Raw genomic sequence first — 26,549 nt, 5'->3', positions numbered from 1 at the left:
CTGCGGGCTGAATTAATGCATTGTTCTAGTGACAAAACAATCAGTTTTGTCAAGGTAACATTATATTATTATACCAAGGAATACAATTCGTGTGAGCGTGCGTATAGTGCATATTGACTGTATTGTAATATATTTTATGCCTTCCATAAACTCTAGTCGTTTTCCATTATTAATCGAGGCTGTATTTGACTTTCATCGAAATCTTTTTTTCTCGTTCTTAACATATTTTACGTCTTTCTAGTATGTAGGTATCCGTTTGTTACCTCGCACTGACTTGACAAGTCTTTTTCTTTGCAAAAATGGTAGGTATTCTAGTTTTGACGTGACGTCTTCTATAGTACGGCAACAGACAAACTCGGTTGTTTGGTTTCTAGTACGAAGACCTTATTACATTACACTGTAGCAAATCTATTCTTGTATAGAAACCTCTCTATGTGCGTTATATATGAAATCTGATGAACCGTTATGCTCGTAGTGAATGTACAGAATAATGTAAACACATAATATGTTATTATTGTTATATTATGTAGCTGTCACCTAAACATATTTTTTGAAAAGTTATTACTTCGTGACGAACTTATTTAAAAATCGTGGTTAAAAAACACTCTTGGATTTTTTTCGCCAAAACGGCGACAGTAAAATTTGAATATAGAAAATTGCTTTAAGATAATATATTATACTGTGTAAAAATCAAACGTAGATAAATGCATAATAATTAATAAAAAACAGACGTGTAACCTATAATATTCATTATATTTGTATGCGTAGCAAAATTAAATTTTAATATTTGTGAATCAATTGGGAAATAAGTTTTCACCACTAATAAGAGGTATTTCAATTTTTAAGCTTAAAATCCTTATCAGCTTAGGTTATTTTAATTTATATAAAAGTTAAGTATGCATGATATAAATCTCCACCAAATTAATGACTTATTTTTAGTACCTAGAAGTATACTGTGTCACTGTGGTTGTCATAATCTAAATAAAATAACAGTGAGTAGCTAAATATTATACATTATCCAGTTAATAAAAGCTATTGAATGTGATACAAAAAAAAATGTATTACCAACGTATTAAATATTTCCTGTGGCAATTCGGAGTTTTCATATTGCGTAGGTTATCTATACTGGCTAGTGGCTACTATACATATTATAGACCTGCAAGGGCTGTAAATTTTCGGCCCGGTCCAGTCCATAAATTTTATCCTCGAGCCCGGTCCGGGCCTGGTCCAAAAAATATTGTGAAAAAAAAATATAATATTATTATGGTATATAAATAGCTTTATTATACCCACCAATCAATTTATTATTATTTTCATTGTAATTGTATATAGTATCTAGTATCTATCCATAGAGTCTGTATACTCTACCTGTACCAACATCGGTTTTATCATTATTATTTATTATTTTAAATTGTGATTATTTACTGTCGAAGAAATATCCTTAAATAGCCCGGTCCAATCCTTGATTTATTATTCAAAGTCCAGCCCGGCCCAGCAAATTGTACAAAAAAAAAAACCCAGGCCCGGCCCGGAATAAAATTCCATGACTTAAAAAAGCCCGGTCCAACCCCTGATTTATTATTCAAAGTCCAGCACGGCCCGGCCCGAAAAATTGTACAAAAAAAAGCCCAGGCCCGGTCCGGAATAAAATTCCAAGACTTAAAAAGCCCGGTCCAACACTTTATTTTATTTCAAAGGCCCGGCCCTTGCAGGTCTTTAATACATATACGGATTGGGCAAGAGTGATTGGGCTGCAAGATGACTATTTATCACAGAATTTATTTAAATATTAAGACTAAACTTACTTAAATTAACTTTAAAGTTCAAACGATTATATTGTGTAAACTTTGTAAATAACTATTATAGTATATATTAATGAATCAATTATTTGTGAAAGGGATGGAGTCCATAAAACAAAACTTTCGGTAAATTAAAAAAAAATGTACCTACCAGTGTACTACATAGTGTATTACATAATAATCTAAATATTTGAATTGCCATAAACGAGTAATTTTATATAATTGCCTAAAATGAACAATCAGACGAATTTTGATCCTTTCAAAAGTAAATGATCCGTCTACATAACCACAGAACATATAATTTTGTATAAAAAGCCCTATTTTCTGAAAAATTGTGACTTTTAGGTATCAACTTTCATAAATAAATGATTTATATAGGTCTGCACAGGGTTGAATGCAGACAATTTTTCTGGGGGGGGGGGGGAGAGGGGGCTCACTTTTGTTTTGTTTGGGAAAGTCAGTAGTTAGTACATATAATATACTGGCAATACGGAATAAAAAACAGTATATTTCAGTGAACACCATTAGGTGCGGTAATCGTAACGAGTATTGTACATTTAATAAATAGGTAAATTTTTTTGAGTTATTTTTTTCAGGGGGGCGAAAGTAATTTAGGGGGTCATTTGCCCACCCCCTAGAAGTATACCTGTATTCAACACTGGGTCTCCACTCTGCGGACTACATTATGCCTGTATATATACAATTATATACAATAGTACCTATACAATATTGAATGTATTTTAAATTTTGAAACTTCCAGCATTAAAAAATAATATGAACGTTTTACGTATTCTATGCGAACATTAAGTTTGTCTTGAGTTTTATTTTTGGTGGGGGGATATTAAAACCGGAACAAAAAAAGATAACATCTAATGTTTGTTTTGTTATAGGTACCTGTGTTTGATTGTAATAAAGATTATACGCCTATATATAATACGTATTTTCAATACAACTCAAAACGGGTGCTCGGTGGGAGATAGGAGTCGATATGTGTTTTCCCACCGCTCGAACCTTATGGCTTACTGCGTAATGGTATTATACGAGTTAGTCTAATACTAAAATATTCATACCTAGCGGTTAAATGTGTTTAAATAGTATATAATATAGGTATATTACATTAATTTAACTTATAAGTAGGTACCTATAATTATGTTGTAGGTATAATGTATTAAAATTATATTATATAGTAAGAAAACCTAATGACTATTATAGAATAGTATAGTATATTGTAACTAAGTCTGAAGTCTGTATGTCTACTGTTTACCAAATACCTACCATTGATTTTGAAATCAATACTTATACACTAATACTCGAGTCTATAACTAATAACAATGTTTACCCATATTACCCATGCCCAATGCACAGATAAGAATAATATATCGACACTCTCCCTCATATATGTGACATACTGACATGTGCAGTAATCTGCATCCAGTTATACTAATTGTGAATATAATATTCAGTTTGCTGATTACATTATAATAAGACGCGTTGAAAAACATCGCATTTCTACCCGGCAAGGATTAAATAAGTATAGCTCTCCAGATCTCCACCGGAGATAGTTACCAGGCTTCAACTCCGAAAAAAAATGTTTAAAATTAATACTGGTAATTGGTAAGTAACTACCAACCTATAAATGTATCATTACGGTACCTATAGTAACAGCCAAACGAACTTAGATTTAATATATTGTCTCAAATACCTTTGATAAGTTGAGTGGCAGAAACGGCAGACACGGCCAATAATACGAGGAACGCGCACCAAAGGCCGCACTTGCACTGCATCTTAACGGTCAACATTACTCGTATCCATTATGGCATTTACGTGGCTCCGGTTCAGAGTTATCGGAGAAATCACGCGGGGAAGACACTAGAACTGCACAAATATCGACATCGTTTCGCGTTCGCACAGTAATATTATTATGATTATTATTGTAACACACGCACATTCCGATATTTAACCCATTGTATTATTACACTGACGACTAATAAATGGTAATCACTCACAACTTATCACGAAAATATTAAATATAGTAAAGAAAATAATATGTGTGTGTATGATGCGATCGATGACGGGCACCAGTTGAAAAAATGAGAGAAATTAATATAAGAAAAAAACAAGCGAAAAACAGGAAGACGCACGACCGGCGTGCGAGACAGACTGACTGGTCGCGTCCGGTTTTGGCGGCACGCGGTCGCTGTTTACCACAGCGCCACCTATAAGATCGGTTCGCGCGACTACGATATTATTATAGCTACGCGTTATTCTGCTTGCGCGTGCCGTTTTTGGGCATGGTTTCAAATTTTCGAATACCAAAAATACACTACTGCACTGAACATTTAACTCAATTTACGCAGTGTACTGTTTTTGGATAAACGATTTCCCGACTTAAAATTGGCTGTACCTTATAGGTACCTATACAAGTTGTATATACGACATGTTTGTAGGTATCTTATATAACGATAAATTTACATAGTTACATAATCACTATACATTTTAAAACTTCCAGAGATTGCCTTTGAACTTTGAAGTCGTCAACGGTCGGTAGCTTATTTTATCCCTCGTTTCAGGTGGAAAAGAGAATATCATAGGCGTAGAATGGGGGGGGGGGGGTCTAAGGGGGCTCCTGGAATTTTATTAAGCCCAATATATGATGTGTACCAGAAATATAATAGGCTATAGCCCCTCTATATAAATTCATCACGCTACGCCTATGGGAATATATAATATTATATATTTATATAGGAATGCTCGAACGTTAAAGTTAGTTGATGTTAGAGCTATAGCGACTATTTAGGTAATTCCTATTCAAAATTCACATGTTACACTTTTGTATAATATGGTCGTATCCAATATAATTCCTAAATACAGCCATGTCTTTGTATATTATATTATTATATATTGCAGTTGTTTAAACTATAATAGGTATATTTAGGTACACAATTAATTGCGATTTGAGTTGAGTGCATTTACTATTTTAGACATAATTAGTGTATAATAATTTAAAGTGAATATCTAATAATAATTTCTTAGTGATGGCAATTATACTCACGTTTCATCTGTTTTTTTGAAATGAAGGACACGTTTTTTTTTGTAGTGTTTATAGTATAATAATATGTATACCTACTACGACGAATCACGATATCTGATTTACACCTTAGTTGTAAAGGTATAACTTTTTTTTTTATAGTGTAACCGTGGAGGCGTTAGATTAAATTATTCACTTCGTTTTAATGATTTTTATATATATTTGTTTTGAAAGAAATCAATATAGGTACGGTAAGTTATATACTTATGCTATATGAAACTGAGGTATACTTATATACTATATAACTTTAACAACCTTAGTCCTGCACCTGTCGTAGACTGTATTCTCATCGGAGCTCATACGTCATAGTATTATAGTTTCGTGCGTATGTGGGCTTTTAATTTTAGCTTAATTGCAAATTATAATTTAACACTAGGACAATAGGTTATATTAGTGATAATAAATTAATGTCAACAATGACATATTTTAATTTTTAATATGTGTAGAAAGTCAGTATCGTTTTATCGTAAATCGTATTACGGCAATACTGGTTGTTTCCAATAATGTCCATCAAAATATACTTAACTTTTATTTTGATATTGGAAATTATGGTAACAATATGAGAATAACATTGGCATCTTTGGATTACAATAATACATTTTCGATGTATTATACATATTTTATACTAACAGTAGGCTATGATAGATATTCCACGTCTACGCGTTTACACCTGAGTAATGTGTATAAGATTAATGATTAGTCATTATAATATTATATTATATGCGTTCATTAAGAGAAATCAATCCGTGAATCGACTTCCTTAACCGACCGCGTTAATCCACAGTGCGTTTACATAACATTATAATATCAAACAATTAAACTGACATAACCATTGTCTATAATATTATGAGCTATGAGCACAACTATATATCTGGATTTTTGAATATTGTGGTCACGGTGTAAACGTGTATAGATACCTATATAGTAATTGCACAGACAATGACGTACTACGTAGGTAACACGTAAATAATGAAATTAAAAACAACAACAATAAAAAAAACACTGCAATTATTACAAAATCACTAATTTAGCCGCCGGCCGACGGGAGGTGTCCTTATACCTATATTATAGTAAAAATATTATTAGAATAGCCGAAAACATTATATACATATTACGTATATCATTACACGTATTGTGGAGGTGTCACTGTTACAATGGTGCTCGCCTAACCCGCACGCGGGTAGACAATAAAATAATAATAATAATATATTATAATCGTTTAACATCCATCGGCCATACGATAATATGTTAATGTTTGTGCACTCTATACTTATCCGCCACGACAAGAATTCCAATGTGTATATATTATTATGTACATATTTTGAATATGTTAGCGCATCTCGACATTGTCTTGCTGTATAGCTACGTCTCGATACCAAACTATAATTACACGTGCGAGATGAATAAATAAATAAGATGGCTAAAATATAAATCATTGCAGGCTGCAGATATTTCTATAAAACATAGTAAATTATAATTTTAAAGGTATTAGGTTAAACATTTTTGGAAGTATTATTTTAGGTAGTTCTAAGTCAGCATTAGGTACAAAATTACATTAAAAAAAGATGGGCAAGTGGGTGTCACTCTGTTGTACAGTAGGTTACAAGTGGGTCAGTGTAATGGATGGTGTTAAATTTGAATTCAATTATATATTATCATTGTATAAGAAAAACGATTCTAAGCGAAGACGGTCAGACAGTCTATGATATTAATATATTATATTTAAGAAAAATTTTTATGAATTTCTAACTCAAAATAATTATTATTTAATTAAAATAATTATCACATTTTCGTGATTTTTACGTGTTTTGTCAACATTTGAACTTTAAATGCTTATAAAAAAATTGTAAATACGACTTTTAATATTTTTCAAATACCTCATTGTAACAATACATATATTAAGAGCTTTGTATTAAACTTTCAAGCTTTCTTACTCAACAAATAACATTTTATTGACATTCATAGAAAAAAAATTTAAAAATTGGATACTGAAAATGTCCGTAAACATAGTTCAAAACAAATCAAAATATTTTGAAAATTTATATAAAAATAACGATAATTTTTTATCGATATTATAAAGGTACCTGATTTTAAAAAACTAATACAAATTGAAAATGTCATATGCCTATAAATAGCTCAACATGTCATTGAATCTAAATATTTTTAAAATTGTATGCTTTATAGAAAATGATAATATAAACATTTAATGACAAATTCATGAATTTACGGTATTTTTTTTAGTTACACCAAAAACCAAAATCGATTTTGTTAACAATTAATTTTGCGTAAAAATTTCAGTTTTGCCTTAATTTATTTTTTGTTTTTCCTGGTGCTTTTGTAAACTACTAGGAATTACAAATTTTACCTCCTGAATGATCAACTGGATTTACTTTCCCACCGGAAAAGATACTGAAATTGAAAATTGGAGCATTACTTCGTCAACTTATCGTGTACACAGTTACAGGCACACAAAAAAATATATAATAATAACGATATTATTGATAGATGGCGCAGTCATATCTTGGGATTGAATTATTTAAAATATAAGAGGAGGTGAGTAAAACTTATACAACGGCCGAAAGAATATTATTAATTTTTTCGCGATCCGCAAGTACCTATTGTACAAGTACCACGATGAGTGCTCACTGCTCATTCGGGTCTCGAGAGTGCTGTTTGTTATTTTAATATTTGTTAAACGTTCGCCATCTATGACAGTATATGAGGTATAATGCATCAATATAATTTTACATAATTATATTATTTTAATACACGCGTAAATATCACGGTAATATTTTTGATACATGATGATATATCCACGTGTACCCACGTACCAACTATTAAAAATATGGACCAATATGTATGTCGTAAGAACTATAATACCACGTGACTTGATTTGTATTTATATTTTATTGCTTTATTTCTTAAATACAGAAAATACCTATAATAAAATATAATTTAATAATAAATAAATACCGTGCAATTAAATTAATATTAATATTTAATTGTCGCCCGTGTTTCGTATTTTAGTTAAATAGTTAAAGTTATAGTATCATAATTTTTTAAAGATAAATTTTTCATATGATAATAATTGTTAAACTAACGTTCATTCAAATTTAAGAATTTGCACGTGAAAAAAATATTTGAATATCATAATTTATCGTTATTGTAGTAATTATTACTAGTAATATTATTGTTATTTACTAAAAAAGTGTAAATTGTATTAAAATTGCATACACAAAGCGCCGTTTTAAAAAAAAATATACTTATTGTATTTTTAAGGGGATAGGTGGCCGACAGTTTTTAAGAAGTTCGAATTAGACAGTTTTCAAATTGCATGTATGCGGGTCTTGTAAATGTGTGCTTACTAGTAAGTGATAATTAGTGTGTGCAACTGTGTGTAAAAGAAATAGCGCTGCACCTTTCCCGCACGCGCAAGTCACCACTCCGGCGATGCTTGCGTGAACGATTAACAATTTATGCTCATTTGTATTTATTTTGTTCCATCCTATCGATTGAAAACTGATCTGAATTCTTTATAATGTCTACTCTGAGATCGGTCAGTCTACATTTTAAGATTACTAACTTAAATTCCGGATAACCAAAGTCTGAAAAGTCCAAAATTTTATAATATTCAAACTAAATTTAGTTTTTTTTTTTTTGGGGGGGGGGGGGGTAGGTGAAAATTGGGAAAAGTGGCCTGACCGATTTCAAGTAGACACAATAACGAATTCAAATTAATTTTTAAAAAATATTATCGCATTACTAGGTCGGTCAGTGTGATGGAATAAAAAATTGTGTGTTTCGGCTAAAATAACCGACCCCCTTAATACAATATTTTTATAGTATATATGGTTTACCTATACGGCAATAGAAGCAACAAACGTATAGTAATTTAAATTGGATTATTAAATATTCGATCTTCTATGCGTTTTTAATTTTAAAATTAGTTTTTCAAACGTTCACTAATCTAACGACCAGATTATAATGAAAACATTAAACAATAATACTACACAATTAGACAATACCTACTTGACATTTTTTGGTCTATCTGTTACATGTTGCTATACACTAATATGGATTTATTATGTGGTTCTTTACGGGTATTTCTCGGGTAATGTGTTTAGAAGGAACGTCAAAATATTCTGCTCTCTTGAATATTTTAAATATTAAATGTATACTATATTTAATTAATGTATAAATAGAAGATAATTCAGTTTTATCTACAATTGTATTGGTATTATAAATTTGGTTATTTTCTTAAAAATTTGATCTAGGTATCAAAAGTATTCACGTCTCAGCGGGATATACCATTTATTGAACATTTTATTTAATTGTAAATGCGTGAGTCAAACGTTAGTGATAATAACAATAAAATAACCAACACAGTTTCTTGAATAATTAAGAAGTCAGCTGCACCTAACTTGCACTCGAAGCTTTATCAATTTGAACAGTCAAGTAGTAAGGTCAACTTTCGATAAATAAATAGAAGATATTTAATAATAACATCCCAGCTAAACTATAGAACTCTAAATTAATTAATTCATAATAATTTATTGTAATATTTTATAATATTCTATGAAGTAATTTGGCAATTATTCATGGACATTAAAAAAATAATACTACTATGTATACATTTAGTATATGTATTGCAATGCCACGGAGATGACAGTGGGTATAAAATTATCATACATATTATATACGCGTGTGTTAATCAATTTTGTGTTGTACATTATATTTATTATAAATATTCATAAATAAAAAATGAAATACTAAAAAATAACGTGGGCATATTATATCCACACAACGAAACCAACACTTGTACAGGTCACAGGTACCTATTATTAATTTTGTAATCGGAACAATGGTATTCAATTTAAAATAAACCTGTATATTTTAATCTATACACGTATAAATTATCACCTAGCAAATAACCTACCAATATATTATTAGTTTTATTACCTAATTCAGGAAAGTCGATCTTACGTAGACTTCGCATCAGATTTAAAAATATTTTTAGAATTTGTATCGTATATTCGTATCATTATAATATAGATAATGGCAGGCAGTGTTGATCTGTTGAATGTTGATATATAACCTAACCTAACCTTTCAGTAATAAGGTACCTAACGGCTAACACCAGTATAAACCGCTATGTGATGGTATTTCAATATTTTAAAATTTTCGGTACTTCTTTCAATAATAATTATGTGTCAAACTCAGTGGCAATTGAAGCTCAAAGTACTGTAGGGGTAAATATTGAATCTCGTGATTCACAGGAAAAAAATTGTGGTAGATGACTCGCCCAATCAATTATTTTTATATCTGCATAATGAAATAGTTATGTACCTACAGTTGAATATTTAAATCAACAGCATGGTTATAAATTATTATAGACAATTATATTGGTACATCTAGATTCTATATCATCAAACGTGAACATGATAAACCAACTAAAATAAAATATATAGATACTTCACTACTTTAGTACGTAGGCACGCGTAGCTATAAAATTAAATACAAACAAAATAATGTAACAATATATTATTAACAATATTTTATTATTGTAATAATTTGTAATTATATTAATATATAGGATGTTATCGAATTATTATTATGTTTGAAATTAAGGATTACTAAAAGCCAAAAGCATTGTAATATAATACTTGTTGGTTTGCTATATAGGTAATATAAAAAGAGGAACCAGATTTTCTGCGAAATCCAAGAGTTGTATAGTGACAGCCCGCCAGGGAAGTATTTAAGGGAGACAGAAGGGGCCCATTCCGCCCACATATTACCTAATTATTATTATTTATTACTGAGAATAAAAGTCGTGATAGGGAACGGCACCTCTATATTACTCTATGCATCTTATATTCATATAACTTCCCTGCATGACGCGCAAACAATTTTCTTTCATGCAATTTTTTTCGTAGAATAGTTTATAGTTGTTGCATAGATCCCTGCATAGTGCATGGTGCATTACCTTTGCCGTGATCGATGAACGCAGAGGCGTAACAAAAAATAGTATGTGTGACTGTGTGAGCCACACACGAGCCGTGCGGGAAGGCAATTTCGGTCTTGAGTGAAAATTTGAAATTCAGCCCTTGACTTCAGCTCGTGCCACTGCACACGTCGCATCGCTTATTAAATAATAATTTACAAGAAAAATTACAAATATTTAAGAATGAACAGACAATAATTACATCAAGTACTAAGGAATTGTGGGCCCTCATTGGTCAGTTTCATCATACAGACAATAGGGCGATTAGTTAAATAATTACAGCGGCTAAAAGGAATATAGCATAGGCGCAATTTGGGGGGTCTAGGGGGGCTTAGCCCTCTTTAGTTTTATTTAAGCCCCTCTAAGTTTTTAAATATATTCATTCCTTAATCAAACTAATAAAAAAATTATCAAATTAAAAAAAAAATTAAATATGCGATTTTTTAGCCAACTTGATAATTAGTATACCTACGTATGTTGTCTAATAAGTGATAAGCAGGGCTCGGAACTTTATGCATTTGCATCTTTCTCAGGAAGCTGCATATTTCAAATCTGATTCGATACAAATTCGTTTCTTGAACCATATACTATTAAAATACAACAATTTATGTTGCATATTTTTGCATATTTTACTAAATTTATATGATTTTGTATATTATTTTAAAGATTTTGAGTATATAAATGCGTTTTAGAAATCAACAAAAATAAACAAGTTTTTAATAATTATTGAAGATTGTAAATTAAATGATTTACATATAAATATTACCGTATATGATAAAGTGTGGGAAATCTATTTGAACGCATTCTACTCTAAAATAGTACATGTGCTGCCCATGGCCTCCATAGAGTTTCGGAGGAAGTACGAAATCGGTTTGGTACTGTTCATAAAATAGTAGCCAACGTAAAAAAAATATTTAAAAAAGCACCATCACGTAATTAAAATTTTCAAAAATTACGCACCGGAGATCCCTTTACTTCCAGAACCAATCATAACTCGTTGGGGTACCTGCATCAATGCAGTACTTTATTATTGTAAATACTATGAAAAAATGTGTAATGTTGTAAATATGTTGGATGAATACTAATTAATACCTAACATTATTTAATAATCGCTGTATTCGATAAATTCAATTTTTTTTTAATTAGATTCTGAGAATAGATTTAGTAAAACAGCTCCAAATCATCAAAAAAAAGTTCCGTGTCCTGGTGATAAGTAATAAGTAATAATTAATATAAATTTATAGAATATATAATCAATTGTTGTTATTAATGTTCGTTTTAATGATATGAATATAATATGATACATCGTTGTATACATGATTATAAAGAACTTTATATAAGTTCTTTATAATCGTGTTGTATAACTGCAGCTTTAGTATAGTATTGTTCTATGAGTATAGATAACCTGCTATCATAGAAGTAACACAGGTATAAATATTATAATTGCCTATTAGCTATTTTTAGAATATGTAATTTCTGTATATATTATAATATAAAACAGTAAACTGACTGACTGATCAACGCACAGCTCAAACCATTGGACGGATCGGGCTGAAATGTGGCATACAGATAGCTATTATGTTGTATGCGTTCGTTAAGAAAGGATTTTTGGAAATTTAACTCCTAAAGGGGAAAATAAGCGGTCTTTTTCAGCTATGAAGAAGATAAAAAATTGGTACCTACGCACATCTATGACTCAAGATAGATTTTCAAATGCTTCTGTGATATATATAGAAAAAGACATTTCTGGTAGTTTTAAAATTAAGAATATTAAATAAATTCGCTATATATCTAATCACCGTTTAAAATTATAAGATTTAACACTGCGTAACTATGTTATTTTATTTTTAATTACAAATAACTAATTAATTAGCATTGCGTTGTTGACTACTTGAGGTGTATATTATTGTATTTCATTTATCAAGTATTTTATTTTTACTGTTGAGTACCAAACTAAATGTTTTTGTAATATATTATTACAGTAAAAATTATAAGTGGTGAGGGGGTGCCGGTCTGTATTGATTTTATAAAATTAGCCCCCCCCAAATCAGTTATCCAAATTGCGCCTATGGAATACAGAATGGGAAAGAGTATCCGGAACAATAAGTAGGAACTGTAGTATGGCAGTGGCAAGTTTCCATTAATAAGTTTAGAAAGAACCGTTAAATTACCCTGTTTTTTCCTATCACATAGGGTACCTAGACAAATGGATGCAAAAGCGGTAAATTTCAAAAATTTTATCTGAACTCTTTCATGTTGACAACTATCATCAAGTGTGCATGGTACTGTCATAACGTAGAAATACGAATAATATAAATACGACTCCTGTCGATAGTTATATTCAAATAGTAAAATTAGAGTGATAAAATTACGCTATTACCTTCCTCCAGGTGTTCGGAGGGCTCTCGAGATCGTGTATTCGAGAATTAGATCAAAAACACTGTACAATATAATTTTATGGAAAAAAGCACATAGAATGTATTAACTGCAATCAACATAAAATATTATATTATATGCCTTACCTGATTCGCAGTTGTTTGTAGTTAATATTGTAGGAGTTTTAAGTTTTAGATAAAACAAAGTAATACTTCAAATACACAAATTGAATTAAAGAACGCACTGATTATTGCTCGCATAAGGAGTCCAGTTGTCGCTCATTGAAATCGGTTTCTTTGGGACTTGAGAGCCGAGAGGTTGTTACTCTGGTGGTTGGTGCTCATGCACTGATTGAAGGGACGACGCGAGGATGCTGACAAGAGGGTGGTGGCGGTTTTATCAAAAAGTTATCGTGGGCCTGGGAACTAGATTATTCTTTGGCGTCGGCATAAAATGGTCACACACATCCTACGTAATACCGTTATAAGTGCGTGCCGATATCTTAATTGTCGTTGTTAATGGTTTTATTTGATGCGACCGATTTCTACAAACGAGTCTGGCCGTTGTTTATTATTTTGTAAAATTTTAGTTTATTATAATGGTGTGTAAGCATATCATTACAGTACCCAAATAATTATACCATACTCTAACACAGACCGAATGAAAGAGCAACACAAGGTCTTAAGAGAACTGGAAAATTTTAATTCAGCCGACATTCTTTTAACAAATCCGAGAAGCTACAATGCCTTACATGTAACTTTCACAATATGAGTTTGAAATGTAAGCGACCGATCAAAAGAAATATTTAAACAAAGAATAACAATTTCTGTTATTTTGATGAAATTAAAAAATTTGTGGGTACCCATTTAAACATAAATAGGTTTATGTAAATAGGTAACCTGAAAGTCATGCTCACTTTCTCCCCAACAAGTCCTTAGACACATGACCGTTGACTGTTGTAGCATATCTTGTAGACTTAACACCTAAATGTATAGGTTATTTCTATTAAGACTATCAAAGACATGTTAGAGTGTTAGACCATATTCCATATATTGACTGTTGTAAAAAAAAATAATTTTCCAAACTAAATATTCTACAATTACCAAATTTATTTATCACAATTTACTTTATACTTTAGGTGTATATAAAATGTTTAGTGTATTGAATAAATAAATACATAAAACAAAATATAATATATTATAACAATAATGGAAAACCAATAGGTACTATACAAAACAATATTTACTTAAATATTATTGCAACGTTTAGATAACTTAATAACTTATAAAATATAAACATTAAAAATATATTTATGTACACTTTTTAATACAATTATGATATAATATATATAATTTATAAATATAGTTTATATTGAGGTTCAGTATTTTTTCAATTATTATTTAAATAATAAACAATTTTTAAATAAAATTCATTGTTTATTAAATGGAGAATAACAATAACTAAAACAATACCTAGTATAGATCTGTAATTATCAAGCCAATCAAGGTGTAACACTGTGAAAGAAATTGGAAGTCTCGTCAATTATTTTTTTATAGATTAAAAAGATGAAAAGTAAACAAAAGTTTTCTCCCTAAATGTTGTTTAAAACATTTCTAAGAAGAACAAAAGAATTATAATATTTACATTCCTATTACTAAAATTAAGGAATTAATTCACGTTCAAATTCATTTAAAAAATAATAGAATTAATTCCTTTATTTGTTCCTCTAAAAAATAATCAATTCCACAAATAGTTCCATAACAACACTGATATTCAATAAAAAACTTATATAGATAGGAATTAGTAGATTTTAGATACATTAGACTGATTTGAGTATAAAGGTGCGAGAAATTGAGAATCAATTTTAAATAATTAGATAAGTGTCTATTAATTGTTCTCTTTAGGCTGTTAAAAAAAAACTAAAATACATTTCCTTAAATTAGAATGAATCATGAACAACAGGTTATAAAATTATTCATGGCACAATTTTTCAATAATTGAAGCAAAATGAGGAAAAATTATCATTATTACAGATTGTCTGATTAATGTAGACAAAATTAAGTGATACAACATACCATTTATCATTTAACAAATGTAATTTAATTATATTCTAATGAATGAGAAAAAACAAATTAAACAAAATAAAATTTAACAAAAAAATAAATGACTCAAAAATAAATGCTTAACTTCAAAATGTATATATATAAATCCCACTATAGATATATCAATATCTGTTTAATTGAATAACTTAAACAACGTTAATTTTTCAATAGTTATACTTTTTTATCCTATAATCAAAAAATTGTTTTAATACATCGACACTAGAAATTGTATAAACACCCTGTAAAATATATTTTCCTCTGATACAAGAATAAATTTTAATTTTAAAAATTGAAAACAAATTAGAAATATACAAGTATAACAAACTAGAAAATATCAAATTACAGCATTTACCAAACAAATCCTAAATACTTATCATTTTTGTTACTAATATAGTCCCAAATAATTAAGTGTTTTAGTAAATTCACATGCTTAATAATTTACACAATTATCAGCCATCACTCAGCAATAACCTTAATAACATTTGTTAATTGTTTCTAATCATAAGATATTATTAATGGTCACCTTAGCAACACAATTAGTGACACTATACCAAAAGACAAAACTCATTGAACCAATTTGTGAGGTAGGCCATCGAACTAACCAAGATAATGGTAAAAACCAATTAGTTGGAAGTTCTATCAAAACGGATTTATTATAGTTGTAATAGACAAATAGAAGATTTAAAACTACCTGAAACAAAAGTAATAATAATTCATTGATAATTATATAAATATAAAAATAATACCTATATTATTATCTCAATAAATAACAATTAAATACATGATAATATGTTGACCACAAAATGTACTTAGGTAATTTAGTATATGTATTGTACAATAATAATATAATATATTACATATATTAATATCAAACAAAAGTAATATAATTAATAGTACAAAGTAGAAGAAAATGGAAAAATAGTGATGGCGGAAAAAACTTACATTTTTCAACACATTGAAAATTAGTAAAAATTAAATTTAAAATTTGTGATGATTATTTATTTATTTAGTATCTATAAATTTTTTAAACAAGTTAAAATACTATCTACGTATGTATTATTAATTATTTACCAGCCATAAATTTATAATTATATAAATGACTTGGTAAGATAATTTAAAATACTTAATGCGATTTTAGTTTTTTAAAAATAATCTGATTATTTACTTACGGAAAAAACATATAAAGACACTTTACTGATGAATTTGATCTTTAAATTTTTGGATGAATTTTCTCTTACTGAAAAATAAATATTTAGAATAATAAATAATTCTTAAAATATAATAATAGGTATATAGTATAAAGTATAAAGTTATTAAAATATACCGTGGTTTTTTAATTGTTCATTCAACTTGTTGATTTTTCGTTGTAATTTTGTATGTTTAGCAAACTCTTTTACAATTGAAATTTTGGATTGTTCTTTTTTTAATAATGATATTTCTCCCACTATTTTCTGATGTTCTTTACTGATATTCATGAACCATATTATAAACTATACAGTAAATAAAATAAATTAAAGTATAAAAAGCATACAATTATAAGAGTGTGGCACAAATACTATAGAACATAATATAATTTTTGTTGTATAATAAAGGCAATCTAATAATAATTCATAATTTACCTTTGGTAGAAATTTGATAGAAAACATATTATAAAAACTAACAATAATTGACCAAACCAGCAAATTCATAACGATTTTATTAAACTTGATAAATATTAAATACTTTAAAGTTGGAATGGATAGTATTGGATCCAAAAAAATATCCTTATTTCTAGACACAGCTAATATAATATTTAATTAATTATCTTGAAGTTTTAAGTTTGAACTACCTATACAACAAATTACAAATTATTTAGAACATTAGAAGTTCGAACAATTACTTATTTAAATAAAAACTAATATTCATAAATCATAAATCATAATAAAGTGATAAGGTCATAGAATTTGAGTGTGATTATATTTGATTACGATTTACGATATTTAGCACAAGTATTTTCACCACTAGATGGCAATCTTTACTATGGAAGTTTGTCCCAAGTCCCAACCACGGTCTTATCTATAATAATATATAGTATCTACATCGTGCTCATAACTCATAATAGTAAATAAATAGTCTAATAAGGCCGTTCTCATAACAAATAAGTGAATTTTTTTTTTCATAGTTAAATACTTGAATTAAACGTGCAGAAGTCAATATTTTAAGGAAAAAAAACCACCTATTTATTTACTAAGATCTACTGATCGTCTTATCTAGGGTTTAGATTTTAGAATTATAGAAATATCTGAGTGTAGGACTACTAGAATTAAAGTGGTACAATTTATATTTAATTTTAAAATTTGGAAAATTAAATACTACATAATATGGCATAATATAGTTTTTGGTATGATGCAGTTCTTCTCTCGATATTAGTGTATAATAAGCTGTTATATATTTTTTATCGATGCTAGCATCAATGATTTTCCATTATTTTTCTTAACCAATTCAATTTTTTGTATGAACTGCTAAATAACCTAGTCATAAGTTATCTCATAATGGAACAAAAGTTATACAAGAAAAGGTTTAAGTATGAATCTATATTGAAGAAAGATATGAATATTGAAGCTAGCTCTAGTCCAACTAAGGTAATACAATATATTTTATACAATATCATTATTTGTTAAGCATATTTTTTTCTGATTAAGTATTATTTTAATCACAACAAGCTTTTAATGAAGTTTATTATTTATGATGTACTATACAGGCCACTGGGTGAAACAAGAAGACTTAAAAAAAAAAAATGATGGTACTTAAATGCATGACAAAAATTATTAAAATTATATGATTAGTAAATAATTTAAGAAATATACTTAATATATGTTAGCAAATTCCCAAAAATAATATTAATATTTAACAAAATTCTAAAAAATTAACTACTTGTCTTAGATAAATATTTTACTGTAAAAATTGTTCTTATATACAGATTTAAAAATTGACTATTTTGAATTTATCCAAAAAAATTTAAATCAAAATTAAATTTTTTTAAATTCAGTGTTAAATTTTTTATGTTATATGTATAACACAAGTAAATATAAGTTATATATAAAAAAAAAAAAAAATTAAAATATTGATTAGAACAAAAGTTATTTCATCTGTCAGGTCTTCCTGTTACCTAACCTGATTGGAATCAAATCGATCAACTGGCTAAAAAATACTATACAGAATGTTGTTCAAAACTGCAGCACCACCCAAACCCTTTTATTTTTCACTTACACACACACCGACAACCCACCACCTCTTTAGTTAAAAAATATCTAGGAATTAAATTAATATACCTAATATTTATTGATGGCAAGTTTTAATTAACCAGTGTTTGGCAAGTTCCTTATAAAAAGGAATTTGTTCCGTTCCTTGTTCCTTTAAAAAAAAAGAATTCGTTTCTTTGGAAAATGAATGAGTTCCTTTTTTAGTTCCAAATAAAATAAAAATTCTTATTTAATCACTTATGTTTTTTTTCATATGCATACTTCTTTAATTTTTAATTATAGTATATAACTACAAGTATAGGTAGGTACATATTTTATAATTCTATTTTGAGATTTTCTTCAAAATTAAATTATTAGCTAACGTATGCCGATTGTCTTAACGTTGATACTCGATAATGATCACTAATTAGCAATATACATTATACACATTAAAAAAAATCTTAATTTCAATTATTTACATAATTATCTGGGTAAATTATTGGAACTAGAAAGGAATGAACAATTTTGTTATTTTTCCTTGAAAAAAAGAACTAGTTCATTTCCTTGTTCTTTTTTTATAAAAAGGAATTCGTTCATCGTGCCGTTCTTTAAAAAGGAATTCGTTCCAGGAATCCGTTCCTTTTGGAACTCGTTCATTCCAAACACTGTAATTAACACCTACTTCTCAATCGCACATCATTGTTTTGTTTCATGCTTCAAACATTAAAACAAATGTATAGTACATTTCCAATAAGTAACTATTTAAACTGATTCTCCATCAATATTTAAGATAAATTAATATTTGATAATTGTAAATAAATCATATAGTTAATATTTATTTTGCTATTAATGAAAAGACTGAACATAAAATTCATGCATAAATTATCCAAACCCATATTCATTCCAATCAAGGCGAGGTTGATAAATTTAAGTAATATAATTTATCGGTTTTTAAAATAAAAAATAGATATTTTAGGGTTGGTGGTATTAAAATGTTGATACCGGTATTTATTTATTACCGGTTGAACAGTATTTTTGGTAATTATCTATATACCGTACCTTGGTTATTAACGAAAATATTATAAGATTCATACCTCGGCAATTATCTAAAATACCATAACCTTGGCAAGTTTATAAGTATTAACAAGTTTTCAATCTAGAATAGGGCTATAATATTATCTCATTACAATTATATAAAAATAATAAATGTATGTATACATTATTTTCGGTAATTAGCGTGGTACGGTATTTTTGGTAATAACGGTAATTACCGATTCACGGTATATTGTAAAATACCGGATTTCGGAAAATATCACCAGCCCTAAGATATTCACTAGTAATTATTTTGTTTTAGAATTTAATGGTGTGCAATTATGGTTTGGTAAACGGTTTAAGTAGAAAAGATGTTTTACAAGTTTTTTCTCAATATGGTCAAATAGAGCGCATAATAATGTTACCTCATAAATCATATTGTTTTATTTGCTACACCAGTATACAGGAAGCAATAAGTGCATGGGACAAAGTGAATTGGAAAGTCAATAGTCTTCCTGAACAACAATTGTTTTATTTGATTTATACTGTATCAGGTAATGTTTATTAGTATTATAAAGATAATATGATTTTATGTAATTATATTTTCCATTACAGTCCCAAAATTAATAGAAACGTCAACTTCATCCCCTTCTGGTTTAGAAATTATTGACAATTTCATTACAGAAGAAGAAGAACATTTTATGTTACAATATTTAAAAAAACATTGGTCCGAATCAAGTAAATTTTTTACTATTAGGTATTTAAAGTTTGTGAACAATTATTCATTTAGTCTAATTTGTAGGTTCAATGAAGCATCGTCAAGTAAAACATTATGGATATGAATTTGATTATGACAATAATGGAGTTCGATATGATTCATGTGATCCAATTCCTAAAGAATTTGAATTTATTTTAAATGCTATTTATTTGCGTTTAAAATGGCATCCCAATCAAATAACTGTTAATAAATATTTACCTGGACAAGGTAAAAATATTCAAAAACATAAATTATCCACTATAACATTTTGTATTAAAATTTAAAATAGGTACTTACAAGTTATAACTCTTAATACTTAAAGTTGTTTTTCAGCAATGCATAAAGGTGTCATAAGAAACAATGAGACATCTACCCACTTATAATACTGAAAAATAATTTTAATAATAAATTTAATTAAATATTGTTTTTACAAATAAAATAGGATTTAATAATAATATATTATTATATATATTTATTCAAATATTTGTAAAAATCTTTTTTTTTGCTTTACCTTTATAGCATTCTTAGAATAGATAATTGCGGGTCTCACACGACCACATGCAGGCTGCCTGTGTGGCGGGTTATTCCAGTAAACATACAAATACACTATAAATTCATTATAAAAATAAATTGAAATGAGATGATGTCTCGTTAACTCTGGCTTGGTGTACGGGGGGAATTGAAAAGTGAATGAGGTTCATCGTTGAGCTATGAGTCTCGCTGTTCATATTTTTGTTTTATTTTAAATAATTGTCATTGTTACGTCACTGACCGCCACAAATACGTTATTGTTGTTAGTTTTTAATTTACAGTTTGTTATTTCTTGTGTGATATTGTCTAAAATATATTAGTATAATATTGTCATTATACTTGATTTTTTTTTCAATGTCTTTCCAACCTAGACTCACGCGTTGCCACTGTTTTTTTGTTCTCTCATATAAAATAAAACAACTGAAACTTGACGTTTCCTAGGTTTTTTTTGTTTATCATTTAATTTGATATAAAACTATAAAAGTCTTCTATATTATCACATTTAAAATACTTTAAGCTACAACTGTAAATTATTAAAATACATGATAAATCATAAACTGCAGATTACCTAGTGTATTTTTAAATAAGTACTACAAATAAGTGTATTAAGTGAGTGCATGAGAAAAACATACCTTTTATATTTCTTGATAACGAGTCAACAGCAATTTTAGATTTTAACATTTAGCAGTTATTTTATTTAGTTTCAGTAAAGAAATACCTATTTGGTTTTTTGTGTACTTATTCTATTTGCTTTGGCATACAATTGTATAGACTAGTTTGTATGTAATTAAATGTATTTCTTTATTTTCAGGAATTCCGAGTCATATAGATACTCATGGAGTTTTTGACGAATATATTTTGTCTCTGTCATTAAATTCTGATATTATAATGGAATTCAGAAAAGGAAACAATCACAATAATATTTTGCTAAAGTCAAAATCTCTTTTAATTATGTCTGGTGAATCAAGATTTGATTGGACTCATGGCATAACGCCCAGAAAATTTGATATAATTAACACGGTAGATGGTCCTGATATTATTTGTCGTGGAACTAGAATTTCTGTAACATTTAGACGAGTAGTTCAGAATTATGAAAATATTGAGGTAAATAAAACCCTGGTACTTAGTTACTACTTTATTTTATCCTGACAGCTACTATTTTATGATCTTTCTTATTTTTTTGAAAACCATATTAATGCTTTAACACAATACATATGGTTAACACATAATAGTTTATTATAATAAATATTTTATACGAGTCTCCTATTTAAGCTAGCTTGGACGATCTATTTATAAAAATATATAATTTGATTGAAAAGTAATTTAAAAATTATTGTTTTCAGGTTAAAAGAAATTTATATGAAATATTAGGTTGTGATAAAACCACACCTTTTGAAACATTAAAGGACAATTATAGAAAATTACTTGTTAAGCTTCATCCAGATAAAAGTATTTTGTCATCCACAACAGCTGCTTGTGCCGAATTGAATAAAGCATGGAGTGTTCTTAAAGATGCTGAATTAAAAAAAACATATGATGAGCAAATTGAACAATGTGATATTGATACAGAAGTAACAATCTTTGAAACTCTAAATATTAGTGATTTAGAAAATAATGAAGCGGAAGAAACATTTTCCTACAGATGCCGTTGTGGAGGCATGTTTTTAGTACCTAAGTCAATAGTTGATCAGATAGAACCTTTATTATTTCCTTGTGATGATTGTTCTTTATTTATTAAGATTACGTTACCAAACACTAATGTTTCATAATAAAAAAGAAAAGTACCTAAAACGAATCAATTAATAAATCAGGATATATTTTTTGTGTATATTTTTGTATATTATGTAAACTCCAGTTAACTAAGGGAGATAGCGTCATGGGTTTATGCAGTCGGGTAGCTTAGTGGTAGAGCAATTGCCCGACAAGCGAGAGACTCGGGTTCGATTCCTGGTCCGGTGGCTAAATTTTTGACGTTATTTCCCCTGGAGAAGTTAACAATTAGGTATAAATAAATGACAGGTAACCATAGTAAAAATGTAATTATTTTAAATGAAAAAATTAGATTGTTTTTAAAAATAATTCAAACATTTAAAACATCTTAATCATTTTGATTTCTTGTTGGTGTAATTCCAGCCGCACCCCCTATTTCAAACAAGAAATTATTTTTCTCTTATATGATTAAATTAAGGCTGTTTTCCGTCGCGGCTTAAAAGTTTAAATGTTCATATAAAATATTATAAAACTGCAGAATTAAAAAAAATATTTATTAGTTTGTATCGTAACAATAATTGTTGTCTACTTGTCTCTGCTTATTATACACTCAACTCGGCCAAATTAGCGTAAGGAGCGTAATCCATTCTAATAAGGAGTAAAAACTAGGCATTTTTTATTTTAGTTTATATGGGTCTTGTGATGTCGTTGGCTTGCTGGTAAATTTATTTTGAAATCCTTATCTCATAGTAATCACATAGTAATTTTTGACATTTATTATTCTTTATATCTCGATTGGCGCTATGTCTCCAAATCCACTCCTGTCTTATCTATTATCGCTAATTCTGTTTCGTGTTTCCACCAATTCACCATCAACTCAGTCAAACTTCCTCTTTATGAGGTTCAATAAGACTCTTTACTATGTTTCCCTCATGTTCAAGTGGGTCATCAGTTTTCTGACATTTCCTCCAATGACTTTAAATTGATGTCTTATTCCATGGTCAACGCAGCTTTTTCAAACTATCTTAATATTCATTTTCCTGATTTTATTATTATTTATACTGATGGATCAGTTTCACCCCTTTCTGCTGGTTATGCATTCCATATTCCAGAATTACATGTATCTTTCACAGACAGCCTCCCTCCATCGTCTTTCTCCTTCTCAGCTGAATGCTATGCCATCATTGAAGCTCTAACATTAATTCTTAACTTCGCCCCGAATAAATATTTAATAGCCACTGACTCTATGTCTTGCCTACAAGCTTTAGTTTCCAACCCTTTCAACTCTCACCTCTCCCCTCTTGTTCTTCGTATTAAATCTCTTGTTTTCAACCTCAATCAATCAAACTACATTAATCACTTCCTTTGGATTCCCAGTCACACTGGTATACGTGGTAACGAGATTGCCGATAATTTGGCTAAATCCATCTCCCGTCAAATTTGTCCCTCTCTTACACATCTACCACAATCTGACTTTATTCCATTTTTAAAACGCTACCTATCTAGTCTATGGTCTTCCTATTGGCATAACTTACCGGCTGAGTTTGCTTCGAGATATAGACATACAACACCTGATATCAAAAAAAAACCTGGTTTAACAACCTAAATTTACAAAGATCACATATAGTACAATTTAATCGTTTACGTATAGGACATTCCTTATTACCTAGTCACTCTTTCAAATTTGGACTAAACGACTCACCGCTTTGCACACTTCATACAAATGAGTGTATCTGTGACATTCCTCATATTTTATTTAACTGTCCTACCCTCCGGCTTAAAAGACAAATTCTATTTAACAATCTTATATAGTTATATCTCTAAATATTCCTCTCAATCTTTACTCCATCTTAAAAACAAAATCTGAAATAGCTATTAAAATGATAATCACCTTTATACTGGAGGCTGGCTTCATTATATAGTATATAAGAATTTAATATGATGTTAACCCTAATTTTGTATTGTTTTGTTTTTATTATTTAATTGTCAAGCTATCATAGTTTATACTGGAGGCTTTAAATAAAAAAAAAAAATGGGTCTTATGAATGTGTTGGAAGTACCTAAATAAACATTAGTGTGTGTAATTCACAGTACCCATCACATTGACGTCGTATACTTGTATACTTGTATCGGGGCATCATAGTGACCGGGTATTATGTACGACTGTAATTTTACCTACGAGCGTGCATGCACGTGTAACCACATATTAACTTATAAACATACAAACATTACAAACATAAAATTGATTGTTGGTAATAATATTTTCGAAAAAACAGAGCAAAGATAAAGAATTTTCATTATTGATGAACCAACTAAATTCAATTTGCTTTCAGAAATAACCCTTAAAGTTTGAGATCGAATCATTATACAGTATCTTATGTCATTGTACGAGGGTTTTTTTTAACGATTGTGGATCAATGACATAAGATTTCGTTAAAACGAAAAAAGACGTGTTTCTTTATTTTTAATAGGCAATTTTTTATAACAATTTCAAAATTTTTAAACACGCTGGTGTACCAATAGCAAAATCAACTTTATTTTTTCAAACAGCAACTACTATATTTTTTAACGGATTCTGGTAAAACTTTTTTTTCTGAACATTTTGATAGTCAAATATCATCAGTTTTGGTTCGCTAGTTCATTAGCTATGGTCCTCTAAAGTTTAGTAAGATCTGCATTAATACTTTTAATTAAAATAATTGGTATAGGTTTAATTTACAAGAGCTAAATACATTTTTCTTATAACTAACTTTTATAACTTGAAATTTGAACCATAAGTTCCCTATAATGGTAGGTATCGCATGCAAAGTATGAATTTAGCAATTGAAATTCTTTAAGAATTATTTAATAATCGTGATTTAAAATAAACTATTTGCAAGATATTTAGATAAATAGTCAATCTCAATATAGGTTTGTAACCTAACTTAGGTATACTTTTAATCTAAGTTAATTATAGATTTTTAATATTATTATAACAAGAATCAAATACCATTAGGTACCTATTACCTTAGTCCTTAGCCGCCTAATAAAGAATCCAAATTAATGCTATTGTAAGAAAAGTACGAAATAAAATTAAAATGTCCAAAACTAAAAAATAAGAAGGGTTATGAATTTCAACTCCTAAATTCATACTTTGCATGCGATACCTACCGATATAGGTCTACCAATAAGCATAACCTATATGGTTCAAATTTCAAATTTATCCCACTACGAGAAGAGCGCCACAAAACATTACACTTTTTTCATTACACAATTTTTTTTAACCCCCATACCTAAGACATTAATGTCAACAATCGAATACCATTTAACAATTTACCATTAGGTATTACTTTAGCCACCTCATAAAGAATCCAAATTTATGATATTGAAAAGTAACTGTGAAGTAATTAATTAACGGTTACCTATAATAACAAATTAAAATATAATATTGATTTTGATGATATTGTATGTTAAAATAAAAATAATGAACTATGTTTGCCAACAATTTTGTTTATTTTTTTTTTTTTTTTTTGAGTCATTAGATTACCGATTAAACTACTTAAGTGTATAAAAAGGTAGTTATAAGAAAAAATTATTTAGCTCTTGTAAATTAAACCTATACCAATTATTTCAATTAAAAGTATTAATGCAGATTTTACTAAACTTTAGAGGGCCATAGTACTAATAAACTAGCGAACCAAAATTGATGATTTGACTATCAAAATGTTCAGAAAAAAAAGTTTTACCAGAATCCATTAAAAATATAGTAGTTGCCATTTGAAAAATAAAGTTGATTTTGCTATTGGTACATCTGCGTGTTTAAAAATTTTGAAATTGTTATAAAAAAAATTTCATGTTAAAAATAAAGAAACACGTCTTTTTTTTTTTAACGAAATCGTATGTCATCGATCCATAAGTGTTAAAAAACCCCGTGTACAATGACATAAGATACA

The 26,549-nt window shown here is 28.5% G+C and overlaps 3 protein-coding genes across 3 annotated transcripts in view; 1 reads left to right on the top strand and 2 right to left on the bottom strand.

The window, feature by feature from the left end:
- Nucleotides 1–3,972, bottom strand: part of LOC132943178 (ephrin type-B receptor 3-like) — a 54,062-nt gene extending 50,090 nt beyond the window's left edge. The window contains exon 1 of the mRNA XM_061012039.1: nucleotides 3,502–3,972. Within this exon, the coding sequence (XP_060868022.1) occupies nucleotides 3,502–3,598 (97 nt within the window). The 5' untranslated portion in view covers nucleotides 3,599–3,972. The remainder of the gene's footprint in view (nucleotides 1–3,501) is intronic.
- Nucleotides 3,973–14,407: 10,435 nt separating this feature from the next.
- Nucleotides 14,408–17,279, bottom strand: LOC132943021 (guided entry of tail-anchored proteins factor 1-like). Its single transcript, XM_061011782.1, has 4 exons — nucleotides 16,986–17,279; nucleotides 16,691–16,856; nucleotides 16,536–16,603; nucleotides 14,408–16,057 (listed from the first exon to the last, which is right to left on the bottom strand). The coding sequence occupies exons 1-4, from the start codon at nucleotides 17,052–17,054 to the stop codon at nucleotides 15,866–15,868; spliced, it is 495 nt and encodes a 164-aa protein (XP_060867765.1). The 5' UTR covers nucleotides 17,055–17,279; the 3' UTR covers nucleotides 14,408–15,865.
- A 167-nt stretch (nucleotides 17,280–17,446) lies between these two features.
- Nucleotides 17,447–24,773, top strand: LOC132943463 (alkylated DNA repair protein alkB homolog 8-like). Its single transcript, XM_061012472.1, has 6 exons — nucleotides 17,447–17,987; nucleotides 19,942–20,173; nucleotides 20,235–20,357; nucleotides 20,422–20,604; nucleotides 21,719–22,011; nucleotides 22,251–24,773. The coding sequence occupies exons 1-6, from the start codon at nucleotides 17,898–17,900 to the stop codon at nucleotides 22,674–22,676; spliced, it is 1,347 nt and encodes a 448-aa protein (XP_060868455.1). The 5' UTR covers nucleotides 17,447–17,897; the 3' UTR covers nucleotides 22,677–24,773.
- Nucleotides 24,774–26,549: the final 1,776 nt, after the last annotated feature.

Source organism: Metopolophium dirhodum, chromosome 4, assembly GCF_019925205.1.
Source record: "Metopolophium dirhodum isolate CAU chromosome 4, ASM1992520v1, whole genome shotgun sequence".
Taxonomy (NCBI): domain Eukaryota; kingdom Metazoa; phylum Arthropoda; class Insecta; order Hemiptera; family Aphididae; genus Metopolophium; species Metopolophium dirhodum.
Note: the sequence above shows the minus strand (reverse complement) of the source record. Positions and strands in the feature narration are given on the sequence as shown.